The following is a 15,679-nucleotide window of genomic DNA, read 5'->3' on the forward strand; positions in this document are numbered from 1 at the left end:
GAAAACAAAATGGATCTAAATAGTCTCGGACCATAAATACCCAAACTAATCAATGACAAAGCACCAACAAATGGAGATACTAATAGCAATGGTGGCGTAACAGTATTTCCACAAAAAGTTTTTTCCTCAGACCCTTTTTACACTCAGGAAAGTTTCAAAGGCACACTGCTATAAGTTACCAGTAAAAAAAATCTCAGACGTCTGCACTGAATGAAGTCTGTTTTAAAAGGTAACTTATAATTTTATTTTTAAAATTAGTAGAATGTGAAGCTGAAGTAGTTTTGGAAAGGAGCAAATTGGAACCGGGGGGGAACTTGTCTGCTCCAAAAGAACAAAAAAAACTAGATTATCTGTCACAAAGCTTTATTCCAATCATTTTCTTCACTGTTAACTTAATTATACACCCTGACTGTCCTATAATTATGTAGCTTGGGAAGCTGCCAATTATTTCCTGTGGAAAATTTCAAAATTTCTTGCAGAGATCCAACATTATTTCCATCAATGCATTCCATATACTATGTCACCACCTTTTAAAAGCAAAACCTCTGATGACAGCAATTGATTATTTAAGTGGAACATGAAAAAATGTAGTGCATATCAGTCACTGATAGAACCATCCAACTAATAAAAAAGAGAAAGAAAAGCTAACTCAACAGGACGCTAATTCAATAGCAAACTTCTTTTAAAAATCAAAATGATAGCTAAGGACACCACAAAATCAAAGAAAACACAGTGGGTTTTTTTCCTCCTCCGCTAAACAACCTTTCTTCTGGAGGATCCAGTCATATTGCATAGTAAACAAAAAGCCAAGATTCAGAAACAATTAACTCAAAGTTGAAATGATGAAAAATAACATATTAACTGTAATTTCAGGAATAAGTATCCAACAGGAAAAAGGTGAATGAGAGAAGTGGACTATGCAGAAGTAGGAAAGAAAGAATCAAACAGGGGAAAAAAAGTTAGGTTATTTTTGTTTCCTCCTTCACTGTGTGACACCCATGTTTTCACTTGAAATGCCTTCTGCTTTCAAGATGCAGAGTTACCCATCTGCTCCCCTGCCTTCACACCCATGTTCTTCAACACATTGCAATTGTATTTACTCTTGCTATGAGTAATTTTGTTTGGTACTGGTCTTTGAAGTCCCACTGCCGCTCCCACAAAGGGCACTTCAGTTTCAGACATCCTTCCCACCTAACTAATCCATTTATTATGCAAATTATTTCTAAGCAGAATCACTTACGAGAGGCAGAACAACGAATGAAAAGGGAAGGGATTACTTATTGCCTATCTTCTCTTTCAACTTCTCCTTATGCATTTTTTTCAGTAATACAAGAAGATACCTTATACTAAGGGCCATGCAGCTGGGGCACGGCAGGTCAAACAGCAGTGATTTGTGCTGCACGTTACAAGGCAGCCAATACACTCAGTGGAACCATCATGACTTCCTGATAGCGTCTCTGCTTAATACCGCACATTCTGTCAGGAGAAACTTCATATTTTCCAAGTTCGTCTCAAACCAACTCTGGTTTTCAGTCTCAATTTTCAATTACTGCACAGCACAGATATTACCTCACTTTGGGGGTTAGGAATTTACCCATGTTACAGCAATCAACTGTATCAAAAAGGGCCGGGTCGAAAATAATCTCTTCTCCTAGGAACCAAAATATTTCTTAGTATCAACAACAGAAAAAAAAAAAAAAAAAAAAAAAAGAGAAGAGCTCCTCTCAAACAAGCTGTTCAATATGCAAGCATTATTTGTATAGGTAACAATTTCTTGTGGAAACTTAACCTTGATCCCAGAGAGAATTTTTGTTAGGGTATAAGAGTAGAAATATATCTAAACAATTAGGAAGGTCAACAGGCTGTACAAGTAAAGCAAACTGGTGCTGTGGGAGCTTTGGGAACCAAAGGCCATGAAGAAAAGGTAGTGTTAGATGTGAAATAAAGAACTCAAAATGAGAAGGAAATTGGCATGTCAGGGCCCACAGGAAACTACTGTACACCAGCTAGTAAGTCAAGGAGATAAAAAGACAGAAAGTAGGCGTCTTTTGCGTAGACATATAGCAATGCTGTAGAAGTTGCACAACACCATTCAGAGGTGTTCAGCATGCTGTTAATATGACAAGGTGGACCACCACAGATGAGTGAGCTACCATGCCAGCAATGCTAGTATAAACACTAAGTAGAACTACTCAGGAAAGGTGGGTAGGCTAACATACTCCCAAGGCGTGTTAAGAGTTCCCAAAGCTCCTCAGTAAGCAATTTAATCCGCGCGTGCCTCACTATGGCATTTCTAACAAGAACCATAGAAGAGTAAGAACAGGCATCTCAAAATAACAGCAAAAATTCTCAGTATTGCAACAGCAAGAATACTGCATTATCGATACAAAGCTGAGACAGCAACAAAGTCCTTTCTAAAGAGTGGCTAATTACACGCTACACTGAACCCAATTTTTAAGACAGCATTTGCAACATGAAAATGAAACATACGAAAAACATTGAGAGATGTCAATGAAAGCTCTCTTTCAACAGAATTTCTGCCCTCTTTAAATTCTTTCAGACTTCTATAAAACACAAATGTCTCATTTGGCAGCACTGCATACCCCTACTAAGTATATTCTCTAAACTCAGAATTTTCAAAAGAAGGCTATGAAGTAGCACGGCCCAGATCTCACCAAATCTTAATAAGAAATAGTAACCAATTCTCTTTTTATTAAAAAAAAATAAACACAATTCAGCATAGTTTATCCAGAAAACACATTCATTGCCCAGTATGTGAAATAGCCCTTAATTTCAGGAGTTTATAGGTGTTGACAATTATTGCTGTATTGCATGCTACCACAGTTTTTTTAACAGTTATTGCTAGATTCAGACTGAGAAGAAAGATATATTTAACGACCAGATCTTACAATCTTGTGGTCTCCTATTATGTCCATGGATCATCCTGGCCTAGATATCAGCAGGCTTTTTACAAGCCTATTAGAGCTTTGACACTAATCCACTCTGAGCAAAAACTAAATGATAACGCGTATTAAAAACTGACTTAACTTTTTATTAGAAATGATTGGTGCGTCTACACAGCCTTGCTATACACAACCTTCTCTAAGCAGGTCTGCATGTGTGGTTTTTCATGGGGAGTTAAGCCATCTCTACTATTTCAAGACGCTGACTTTCTGGACTATGTTCTACTCCCATCTGTGCTCGCTAGGTTTATGCTTGGCAAGTATTGGATTTCAATAAAGGTCAGGAAAAGTTGTTCTATTCAGAGGCAAGTATTATTCAGCTGTGTGTCTCTTCTTGTAAGTACGCAACACATAACTTGCTTTAACTACCCTTGAAATAACAAATGTAGGAAGTGGCGTGGGCAGGGGGCAAGAACAGGTTGTGCAAGTGAATCATGATGCTTTTTACCTGTTTTTCTTCAAGCATTATTTCACCTATAGCAGTAGCTTTGGCGGGAGCATCTTAACTCTCAGGACACTGACAGCTCAGTCACTTATCAATGCATTTGCCCATCAACGCTTCCTTCTCTGACAGTTTTTGGTAGACTTAGAGCAGGGCAGAGAATTCTACACAATTACTCATTTCTGAGCTTATGGACATCCACCTGGCATCTCAAAAAGGCACAAGCTCATCTCCAGTCTCTTCGCAGGCCTAAGCAAAAAGTAATACTTGCAAAAAGTAATACCTATAATATTTGACTCGGCAATGACAGAGTTGACAGCTATACAGCTTTCTCACAAAGCTTTAACAGACTTATGTCATGTTTTAGCGTTATGTGCTTTGCCTTCCTAGAGTGTGTTGTTATCAGGATTCTGAACCTCCTCTTCAGAGTCAACTGTAGACAGGACATAATCACTGTGAACAGGCCACCACACAGATCTCAAAGACAAGAAGAAGTCTTACCCTTATATAAGCATCCTGGTGATGTTTAGCAAAGTACAGCATGTTGTCGAGGGCTAGCATTCCTGGAGGAGTCTGCGTAAAATCCATTGCTGGGTTTACGTGATTCTGTAAGAAGATAACAAGATCACTCAATTAGTGTCTTTACAAAAGCTGTCAGCTCCCCAGTGATGTGCACCGTGTTGCTGTGCCAAAAAGTCCAGCAACAGAGCTCTTTTTGCTGAGCAGAAAACTCTTAACAAGGAAATGGTTCAAGTCTCAAAGAACTTTGAAGCCAAATGCAAACACTATGAGGTTGGCGTGTCAGTCAGTCACTTCAGAATGGAGTTTCCCAAAGGCTGAATGCTTTAGAAGCACGGATCTATAAGCATTTCATGGCAGATAGGCTCCTTGGTGGTACTAAAAGTACTATTTACATGAAAATGCAGATATATATGCAAACAGCCACCAAAACACCTTTTTATACAACAGCTAAGGAACAATTTCAAATAAACCACAAAAAGGAGAAAAAAACTACTAGATTCAAAAGCTATGTTAAGTCCATTGGATCTTGTGGTCTTCTGAACACAAAGGGCTTCAGACAAAAGTGTATGAAATTAAACAAATTCACCTTGTGGAATTTGGGTAAAATTTTTTGTTACATTCTGAATCTATGAATTTCAACTATGGAATTAATGAATGACTATACCAAATATAACCAAAACCAGTTAGCTTCCACACGCACCTACAAATTTCAAATGTTCAGTTTTACACACTACATGAAAAACTACATTTGCTCAAAATATTCATTAACCCAGTCCATCTTTTGATTGGATGGAATTAAATATACATTTGAATAAGTTTCATGCAGTTCATGGTTTAAATATGAACATTTGCCTGCCTACAGACAGGCTTTAAAACACCACAGAAGCTGCTCAGAAAAACAAAGACCCAAGAGTACATTTCCATCAAAAAATGCCTGTTGTCTGCTATGCTCTTTTATCAGTATCACCTCTGTAATATCTCCAGCTCCACTCATCATTCTGACACTGAAAGATTTCCCTAGTTGCTTTGCGATGGCATTTCTATTCTGCAAGACCCAGCTGACAGAGACTTTAAAAGTGCATTTACTAGCAGAAAACTAACTGGCAAAGATCAGCACAGATTTCTTCTTCCATCAGTCTGTTTCTGCTGTGTGCTCAGGGTCTGATCCACCCACCTCACTGACAAAAGAATGGGTTTTACTACTTTTCCTCCTGTTGAGTGTGTCAGGCCATAAAGTTGTAAGAATGTGAGATTCCACTCTCTTGCCCATCTTATCTTTAGATAGGTTGATTTTAGCCAGGCAATAATTCATAGTCACATGAAAGATTACAAGTCTTAGAAAGCAAAAATTACACATTAAGATGGCTGCTGCAACTTTAAAAGTAGACAAAGATTTTGGGCTGAAGATGGCATGCACAACCTGTTCATTTTACATCTCCAGCTTAGGAGAACTGGTATACAAGCAAAACTATCATAGGCTCATAATTTTGCAATAGGGAATCAAGAGATGTCTGGAATCCTAGACTTTATATGGAAATATCTATGCAGTATATATTTCAGAAGGGTAGTAGTCTAGGGCAGGAAAACAAAGGCTGAGTTATGTTCTCCAAAAACTCATCTTTTTTAAACTTTCATCTGTTCATCTGAATGACAAACAAAAGCCCTTCGCGACTATTTCCCCAACTCAACCTTCCATCTTCCACATGTGATACACACATCACAAGCCCAAGAGAATTCAGCTTCTGGGAGGAGAAAACTTCCCTTCCCACAATTTTCAAGCATTCCAGAAAGTGCATTTCAAGAGAGGCTGAGTCTGGCAGACACACAAATGCCCCCCCTCCCTCCCCCCCCCAACCCCAGCACAAATATCTCAGCAGGACCACCTACACCTTTGAAACCACCCTCATTTGGGGAGTAAAGTACAAGTCCTGGGGAAACTCCACTTGATACTTAGCCCTGCCATAAGGCACATTCCCTTGGGAAAGCTGTTGGGAAGCTGTCAACAAGGAACCATACAGCACCAGTTTTACACCACCTTTTGCAGGCAGAACTTCAGCATAGGGCTGCACATACTCTCTGCAGCCCCGTGCTATAGCACAGGCAGAGTATACTTGGATGAATACCTGGCAAGCAGAGAAAGGACAAAGACCCATCCACCCTTCTCCAGCTATCAAAATAATAGCAGTCATTTCACTGGTATTTACAAACAATGTTAAAAAAAAAGCAGGACACTGGAATAAAAAGCCTGACTTACTGTTACTTGAATAGTTCTTTCCTTCAACCAATTCTACATCTCATATTACAGAGAAACATCAACAAACATCAGAGAGAGCATCAGAAATCTCACCACATTCAGTAAGGATGACTCATTTTGTCTCTTACCATCACTACTAGTTCAGTGTTCAATCAGGAAAGCCATCTCTCCACCACTTACTATTTTTTCTCCAAGTCAAGCCTATAAACCCAGCTGTTTTCAGTTGTTTGTTTCAAAAGTTTCTGTCATTTTAGATCCCAAGACATGTAGGGCTTGATCCTCAGTTCTGTTACGTCCAATAACTGGAGATATACCAGCTGATAATAGCTAAGGATCCACAAGACGGTTCTGGCATGTATGAGGCAATACATCTTTTCAATTATTCTTCACATTCCAAAGGAATGCCAGCTGCTTTGTTCCCTTCCTTCTCCCTCCCTCCCCCTAAAATCATCCTTTTCTTAACATGGTGAATGTTTGCGGTTGAAATATTAACTTATTGAGAGTGGGTTTAGAAATAAGATACAAAGATAAATTATCTAAAATGCTGTAGTGAATAATTCAGAAGTATGCAAACACCCCCACCTACAACATAATTTATTAAATACATGGAACACAGTGCTTCAGGCATATTAGTTGCATCTGTTTAGTATAAAGTCTATTACATTTTTCTCTTTATAAAAAGCCAATAATAAGAAATACAAATGGAACAGATTTGTTACCTCCAATTTTTCAGACGATTTTTGATTTTTTTTCCACTAGATTGAGTATTACCTACATATCTTTCAGCTTCAGCATCTGAGCGGTATTTAATAGCTTATGCTCTTACACCGTACGTGCTAACACACCAAAAGCATCAAGAATTTGTTAGCCAGCTTAGTAGGGTACTGTGGAAACGAAAATTCATTCTTTTGGATAAGATGTAAACCCAAAACCACGTCTGCTTATGCCATTAGAAAAAAAAAAATAAAAATCACCTGTCATGTTTCACAAAATTAGAGCTATTCTGGATAAATTCCAGTGCAGTAATTATATTCAGACAGCCTAGCATTCTCATGCAGTCCTAGCTGCATAAAGCTTTCTTTTCTGTCCTGAATGGCTCCACTGTCTTACTTTTGGCTTTCAAGGCAATCTCTGAGGGATGTATAGATTTCAGTCGTAAGAACGTGTCATCGCCCTGAGATACCTAATCACAGGAATGGTGTACTGTCTGTAGATACCTGCTAATGGAATAAGCACTGCTTGTTCCTTACATTATTCTTAACAACAGTATCTTCCACATGAATATTCTGAAGCACAGAAACCATTAATTTCTCTGCATTCCTAGCCTATATTAAGGTACAAACTTTTTATTTCTGTCTTGACAGATATTGACAGCTTATCACAGACTTTGCAGCAGTGCTATGTGCAGCTATGTAAATCAGTTGCCAAGTCATGCTAGTTTGTTCTGAAAGCTGCTTGCAGTAGGTGCTAGACCCAGTAATAGCTGTTCTACACAGAAGAGCAAATTTCTGTTTTCCCAACCCCAAAGCGGTTCAGGTGAAATGCTGTTCTGTATTGTATGACAAAAACACTACAGAAGTTCTCAGGGAGGAATTAGGACTGTAAAAGAACAGATGACGAAGAACTTCAGAACTGAAGAGTCCAATTTAAATGGTGTCAATCTAAAATGAACCCTCTCAAAACTGGTCACATTTTTTCCTACAGAAAAAGGAACAATCTGTCTACAAAGATAGTGCCAAGGACAGTAATCACTTTCTCCCATCTTCAATTACTTGCACTTATTCTTCATCTTCCTTCTTCTAAATCTAAACCACAGTTCTGTGGGCTAGGAAGGAAAGCAATCACCTGGTTCTACAACACCTACACAAAAGCGTTCCCTGGGTCAAATGAGGAAATCACAGTTGTACGTACATGGATGTATGTTCACAAGAACTCAGGACCAGGAGGGTGGGAACTTTTTAAGTGATATTCACAGCAAATTATGAACTGATAAACCTATGTTGGAAGTATCAACGAGCACGCAACCTCACCATTTACCCCTTCCCTAAATAATCCTGAAGTTTTACAACTAAAATGTTCCCATCTGTTCATTTATACAAGAATTACAAATAAGAAAAAAATGCTACATTAAAAAAAAACCCAACATTTGTGAAGGGGTAGTCAGCTAAAATTCTTAATGAGGAAATAATTTTGTCTTTTTGTTTAACAGCACTGTATTCAAAGACAAGATGATGCACACAACTTCCACCATCCAATTTAATGAGATATAAGTGTGCCTTGGGAATTTTCAACCTCTATGTATTCAATGAAAGCAAGAACTAACAAACAGATTTGTTTTTCTCTTGATAACTCTTTAAATAGGCAAACGTGCATATTTTTTCTTCCAAAGCCAATTTTTTTCATTTTCCAACAGAACCCTATGGTAAAATTAAAGCGTATCTGGAAAATCCCTAGATTTGGAAAAATAATAAAAACACTGTCTACCTCAAGTCAGAAGTATCCGAAGCTCAGAAACTGTTGTATCTTTGAAAGAATATGCAGAAAATTTTTTAAGATATTTTCAGTGCAAGTAATTTAAATCACGTCCCCACCACATATAAAGAACTCCAGTATATTTCTGCTGGATATAGTTTTCATAAAGACTTACAAACTATGTTTGCATACAATGATGGTAGTTTTTTCTTTAATTAACGTGTCCCTATCTTTCCCCAGCTTTATGTTTCAGCAAATATTTGGCCGTTTCTACCCGTTTAACTTTTTTTTTTTTTTTAATGACAGCTTTGCAGTACATATTAGTAGACTGCAAATGTTATCCTCCAATAATAAAGCTCACTCCAATCCACAGAATCCAAGCAACAGCCTTTCTGGATCAAGTTTGACTTCACCAATATAAAACTCACCTCAGTAGCAAAGAAATCATAAGCACAACCTGCACATAATTTGCCCTATAAGAGATTTAAAAAATGACAATTTGACTACCATGTTCCCTTAATTCACTGAGCTACCATGTAATCTAATGTAAAGCACCACAGAGCCCTACATAAGTCACCACTAGAAATCTGTCCCAATCATAAATGGATGCTATGCTGGTCAGAATTGCAAAAAACTGAATGTTATGGTGGTGTAACTAAACCAGCTAACATCATCAGATAAAACATAACAGGGCATGTCAAAAGACAAACACTGCATATTTTCAGCCATAAATAAATCACATGTTGTAAAGCAAGACAGAAAGCTCTTACATAATTCTTTGTATTTTATACACCCTTATATTACAGCTTATGGAGCTAATGCTTTGGATTCCACGATCTTAAGTCCTATGGACTGTCAATAGCTTGAAAGCCTAAAAGAATCTAAGTGAGTGCTATAACTTAGAGTGATCACATCTTGTCGAATGCATAACAGCTATGAACCACCTTTCAGGTTTTATTTTAGTCAACAAGGACAAACTTTAAAGTTGGATACATGTTTAGCACTTCACAGATCGTTGACGACATTATTGAAGTAATGTTTTCTGGACAAATGAAGCTATCAAGCAGTAACAGGTCATGTATTCTCTCAGGGACATTTAAAATGAATCAACGTGACATGGTCATTTCGATTACACTTTTTTTCAGCGTGGGAAGTTACTACTAGATATCTCCTAGTATCCGCTAGTTTACAGAATAACTGAATAAGCAGTATAACACCCACTCACAGATCTATCTAGACTGGGTCAAGAAACTAAAAGCCATCCTAGCTTATTACTACTCCACACTTGAGATTATCAGTTCATTTAACAGACAGATTTCCTGTTACACTTTTGGGCCAAGTCAGTCCACTTTAGATCAAACCGCTGCTGGACAAGGCATGAGCTAATCCAGACGGCTTTCACTGCAGGGAATTAGGGACCATTCCCAGGAGACTTTCTAGAGGCCCAAGTGAAAGGGTGTGAGGGAGGTATCTCTCCAGCCAGGGCAGCTGGAGAGCAAGAGCTACAGCTTTTCAGATAGCTCCAGCTCTTCCAAAATCATGATGGAAGTATATTACCTATGTCCTGGCCAGCAAGCAATTTTTATGTTGTTTGAATTACAGCAGTCAAGAAGTACACCACAATAAACTGCCACGGAGTATCCCCAATCTAAAAAGAAATAGTGTCATCAATATAAGCCTTTTTATGGCTTGGACCTTGTGAGGAGATGGACTGGTTTAATTTTACCAGTGTCATTAAAGGAGTTTGCCTTTTCTACGTAGAAAGGATCTAAGGCACAAAGTCTCATCCTGCCCAGCAGGATAATTATCAAGCTAGCAAGAAGACAGTCGCGTGAGAAAACAGTGTGAACAGTGCTAGCAGGAACAGCAAGCCAAAAAAATTAATCCATCTAAACTTGAATATTGTAAGCAAACACAGATTAAATGTTTGCAACTAGAAGTCAGACACAGCGGAATCAAAATCTACCTGAGTAATTTCATCTCTGTGAATCCTGTCAGATATGTAAATTAGTTACGCTTAGTGTTCCTAAGTCTAATTTTGGCATGAGAAGTCTTTTTGGAGTTCAGGTAAGCTTAATGTCTGTTGAGTAAAGTACGCTGTGACTTCCACTGATTATTTAAGCATAATGGCTGGCACTGTTGGTAGATTGGTGTACAAACATTCATGGTCCCGACCGATGGTTCAAAGACTACTCATTAAGGAGAAGTTCAGAGCTCTTCAACAGGCATTTTGGATAAAAGTTAAGGAAGTGATATAAAATAGTTAACAAGCGTATATAAATGTGTATTTTAGCGTATGGCCAAAGCACACGACTTGCATAGCCTATCAACAAGGAAAAAACCCAATCTCTAGGCCTTTTTATTAAGTAAAATGAAAGGTTGAAAGCCAAGTTCAACCAAATCTTGGGCAGCTTGAATCACAGTCTTCTAAGTATAAGACTACTAGGAGAGCATCTTTTTGATTGTTTTAGTTACACTTCAGGCAGTTTTATCTAATCTTAACCTTTTTGACATAAAATTTGCCTCTGTAATTAAGGTGTGTTAATTAAACACACCTTTAAATTGTGGTTTCTTGTAAAGAAAAATGACTTAAATTATAAGCAATGGAGTAAAATCAAGAGTAAAAATAATCATTAGAATTTTTCCAAGGATGTGTATCTACAGGGAACCCACACGCGAAGCAGCCCACTTAACTGCTGCAGTTGCCTCTCCTATACATCATCATCATCATCAGACTTGAGTGAAACTCTGAATGGGATCCTCCCAGCTGTAACAACTATCAGCTCCCATAAAGGATATGATGCTGATGTACTATGGTAGGCACAGCACAACCACAGAACAAGACGACTGGCACTCCGTTTGTGCGGTGAATTATAGTTCCCAAGGGAACTTCATTAATTACGACAACTGTGGCGGACAGGGACATCCCTGCATCCTTACAAACCGCGTTGCTTTGAGAATGGTGAGCTTTGCAAGGAACCTAAACCCAGTGCCACGTATAACCAAAAATAAGTTGTGACAGATCTTACTCTTTGTATTTCTGTAGAAAGGTTTCACATTTTTCTCTTTCAATGAAGCCAGCTAAAATGGCTGTCATGTACAAAAGGAAGGGGCCAGGCTGTGTTTAGTTCAAATAAAGAGTAGGGAGAAGTCAGCCCTGTGCCTGAGAAAGCTCCACTTCCAGATGAATCAGCCATGTGAATCTACTGGCTGCCTGGCAGTCAGATACAACAGCTGTCAAAGTTTAAAACCGGGGAACTGAGCTGAAATGTCATCTGTGGCTAGGCACATGGACTCACAGCCCTAGGTAAAGAAAGCTCTACGGAGCTCCGTGGTTCACACACTGCCACTTCTTTTATTACCTGTGACCAGGTCAAGCTTTCAGTAACCACAGAGGACAAGCTGAAAACTAATCTAGAGTAAAGGAACTGTCAACATCTATGATATTTTAGCTACCTTTGAACAAACGTCCCCACATACAAAACGATGCGCTCTACGGTCACATCTTCCCCCTGCTAGAGTACAAACAGCCCAGCTCTGCAGATGTCAGAGACAGGTTTGGAAAAAAAATGACGAATCCCTCCTAAAACCTTTGAGTCCGAACTTCTGTCTTAAGTCGACAATAATCTATGTCCATCCTATAGCATACCCTCATCTGTCCTCAATAGCGATGTAATAAAAGAGAAAAAAACACTGGATCCATTTATTAGGCATTTTCAGTTCACCTGACTTCCATTTTTCTTTGCCTCCCTCTACAGGAATGTGAAGCTCTTGTGACTAGAGCTGCTCTCTGCAAAACACAGATTTTATGTTTTGCATGCCTGGGCACTGTTCTGCACTGTCTCCGGTTTCTTCCAGACAGGCATCAAAAAGAGGACCAAGCTGCACCAAAATTCAGGAAGATTTAAGAAAATTAAGGAATTTTTAAAAGAACACATATCATTGCCACTCATGTAGGGGCTGTGTAATAAGCTGACTAATCGAACAATCAAACATTCAGAATTCAGATATGAAGGTGTTTTTCATTTGGGGAAATAATTCAGTTATTCACCAATGTGTCACTTTCCTTCCCCTTGTCTTTTAGTTCATTCATAGGCCTAAGTTAATGAAATCTCATATTCAAAGAGAATGGCTGTAATTCTTTGTAACTGAAGAAAAGCTAAATACTTTGTGTGCTATGCTATTTACTGTCCTTTAAATCTTATGACAGGCAAAAAGAATAAAATATGAGGAATGAGAGGAGGGGGAACAGATATGTACATTTAAGTAACATATAGATCTGTTTGCATGCACGCATACACTGGAAAATTGCATAGGCTTAAATAAACCCCAATTTGCAGTAATTAACATTAAATTGAATTTACACTGTTTCACAAAACACTTAACTTCAATCTCAACAAAGGGCTTGTGTGGAATCAGCTACCCAAGTCAAGCCTTGTGAAACAGATGAAGCCCACACTACAAAAGAAAAGAGATGTCATTATGTCTGACCAGTCGGGGTGGGGGGGGGGGGGGGGGGGCTGTTTCTTCATCTTATTTTTTTTTGTGTGCAAATTCTGAGGCATGTGCAGTACATAATATTCAGACAAAGATGTCCAAGATCCATCCTTAAGAGAAGGGGTCAGAAAACAATTAGCAGTAAAAGAACTCTTCTGTTACGATACACAGCCCTACTATCTTGAAATCCACGACGCTTGCCTGCCCCCACGAGTTTATAACTGGGAGGCACAGAGTAAATGAGCAGCAAACAAGAAAACAACACAGTGAAATCATACATAGTATATAAAAATATATAGTCCGTTGTCCCTAATTTTAAATTAGCACATTTACATTCATTAGTGGATTTTCTTGAAAAGAGGCATACTTATTCAAAACATAAGGAGTTTAAGATTTTTATTTCACAATTAAAAATATTGGAAAGGTATACAAATATAAAAACGCTTTTACCTTCCCTCCACAAAATAGCTTAACTTATCCTGTCATTAAGATACTGATTTAAAGGATGATACCTCCAAGTAATATTTATAATAACCACAAAATGATCAAATAAAGTATTACAAAATCAAAACACAAAAGGATTGAGATTATACAGAGTCAGTTCATTCACACAGAGACAGATATTTCACTCTGATTAGTTTTAACTTCATTCTTAAAGTGATACTGAAAGGTCAAAGGAGGTTGGTAGCCCACCAAAATAGGATTTTTTTTTTTTTTTTTTTCTGTGTTTTAAATCTCTTCTCCTCTGGAAGGACTAAAGCTAAGAGGAGTACAGCAGTATATGGTAAAAGGCTGGTTTATTCATTTTAACAATGTCCAAATTGTTAGATGCCCATAGCTGCTGACAAACAATCCTGATAAATCGCATGCAGCTGCATGGTAAACAAGAACAGCAGCTTTAACATACGGATTTTCTGGCCCCAGTTGTGGGTCACTATAACAACAGATCTGTCCCAGGCACCTCCTTCTGCGCAATTGTTGTCTCAGATCAACAGTACCAAGTTTATATAAACTTAGTATCTCCTCTAATACACAGATATAATACATTGCGCACCTCATAGGTCAGGGTTTCCTGGTTACAACTGATACATTTTTGTTAATAAAATAAAGTTTCTTGGTTTTTCTCCCAGCCATTTAAAACCTTATGCCTCCGAACAGCAGTAATTCTCTTGCATCCCTCTGTTAGCACTCAGGATCAGCAGACAGAAGTCTGATGATGAAGAAAAAAATACATTATCTTTGTTTGGGTTTAGTGATCAACTCGTGGTTTTCATCACCCATCTCCATTTTTTTGTCACTCTTCAGTATTTGCTCCATACTGCAATCACACTTGGCTGAGAAGCTATGGAGTCCTCATCCTCATCAGCTCTGCCCCACTCACGTAGAGGGGCAACCACGCTGTTCCCCTGCTTGTGCTCAGCAGACATCTACCCATGCTTCCTTGCACTGCTGAAAGTGGTTCAGGGGCTCAACAGAAGAGATCTGCACAATAAACACTAACGCTGCAGGCTACCCTCCCTTAAGTTATACCAGAGGAGACACCTCCCACAGCCACACGCTGACTTGAACGCCTCAGGAAACCTAAACGTTAGTGTGGAGAGTAGAGTTTCAGCATGAATCCTGCTAAGTTGCAAACCCCAGTGTGCAGCGCTTCGTTCTTCATGGAGCAATCCTTTTTCCAACACGGTCCCGTATTTCCACAACCTAGCACCAAATACACAGCACAACATGAAACCATGGAATGCTCTGTTTACAGCAAACGGTAGCTTAAGACTATGAAACTATGCTTATGGGAAAGAATGCAGTAGGTCACACACCTATGGGCTCCTAACAGCACCAAGCACAGCGTGGCTAGGAGATTACGCTTGTGTGGCACCTCAATGATTTCTGTATTTCTGTCTCTCAGCTTTGCTGCCGTTGCACACATTTGCAGAACACGTCCTGAGTTGGCAATCAAACATAAGTTTTTTTGCTGATTAGGTCTTTAATTACATTTACGAAATCTCATCTTTTACAGATACTGTTAAAAAAAAAAAAAAACAAAAAACAAAGCAACACACACAAAGAAAAAAACCACTAGAAAATCCAGATTGCAAGAAAGCGTCCCTGTCACGGAGCCTACACAAGGCTGAAAAACAGTCAGACACAAGAACAAACTATTATTTCAGAGGGAAAAAATATCTCACCAGTAAGTGCCAGACAGAAAAGAAACTCTACTTACAGTGTACTATATAACAAACCATTACATGAAAGCCAAATTAAGTAACTTTTTATTGCCCCCACAGGTATCATTTAGCCTAAACATCAAACATCTGCTGGCCTTCAGCTGAGAAATGGGAATTTACAGCCCAGAACAGTTATTTCTACTATTTCGAAGGCTGAAATGAGCTGTTGAATAAATTTATGAATAAACGACAACTGGTATGATGCTAGCGCCCTCTGCTGTGCAATATTACAAATTAGTTAGGATCTTTTAAAATGAGGTTCATCTGTACTCTAAATAATATCGAACCATACAAATACAGTAAA

The 15,679-nt window shown here is 38.5% G+C and overlaps 1 protein-coding gene across 6 annotated transcripts in view; it reads right to left on the bottom strand.

Moving 5' to 3' along the window:
• The window catches only part of ELMO1 (engulfment and cell motility 1), a 311,635-nt gene that overhangs the window by 162,413 nt on the left and 133,543 nt on the right, over positions 1-15,679 (bottom strand). For all 6 annotated transcript variants that reach the window (XM_054193522.1, XM_054193524.1, XM_054193523.1 and 3 more), the window contains one exon: positions 3,907-4,011. In XM_054193522.1, coding sequence (XP_054049497.1) covers positions 3,907-4,011 — 105 coding nt within the window. The remainder of the gene's footprint in view (positions 1-3,906; positions 4,012-15,679) is intronic.

Source organism: Rissa tridactyla, chromosome 2 (assembly GCF_028500815.1).
Source record: "Rissa tridactyla isolate bRisTri1 chromosome 2, bRisTri1.patW.cur.20221130, whole genome shotgun sequence".
Lineage (NCBI taxonomy): Eukaryota > Metazoa > Chordata > Aves > Charadriiformes > Laridae > Rissa > Rissa tridactyla.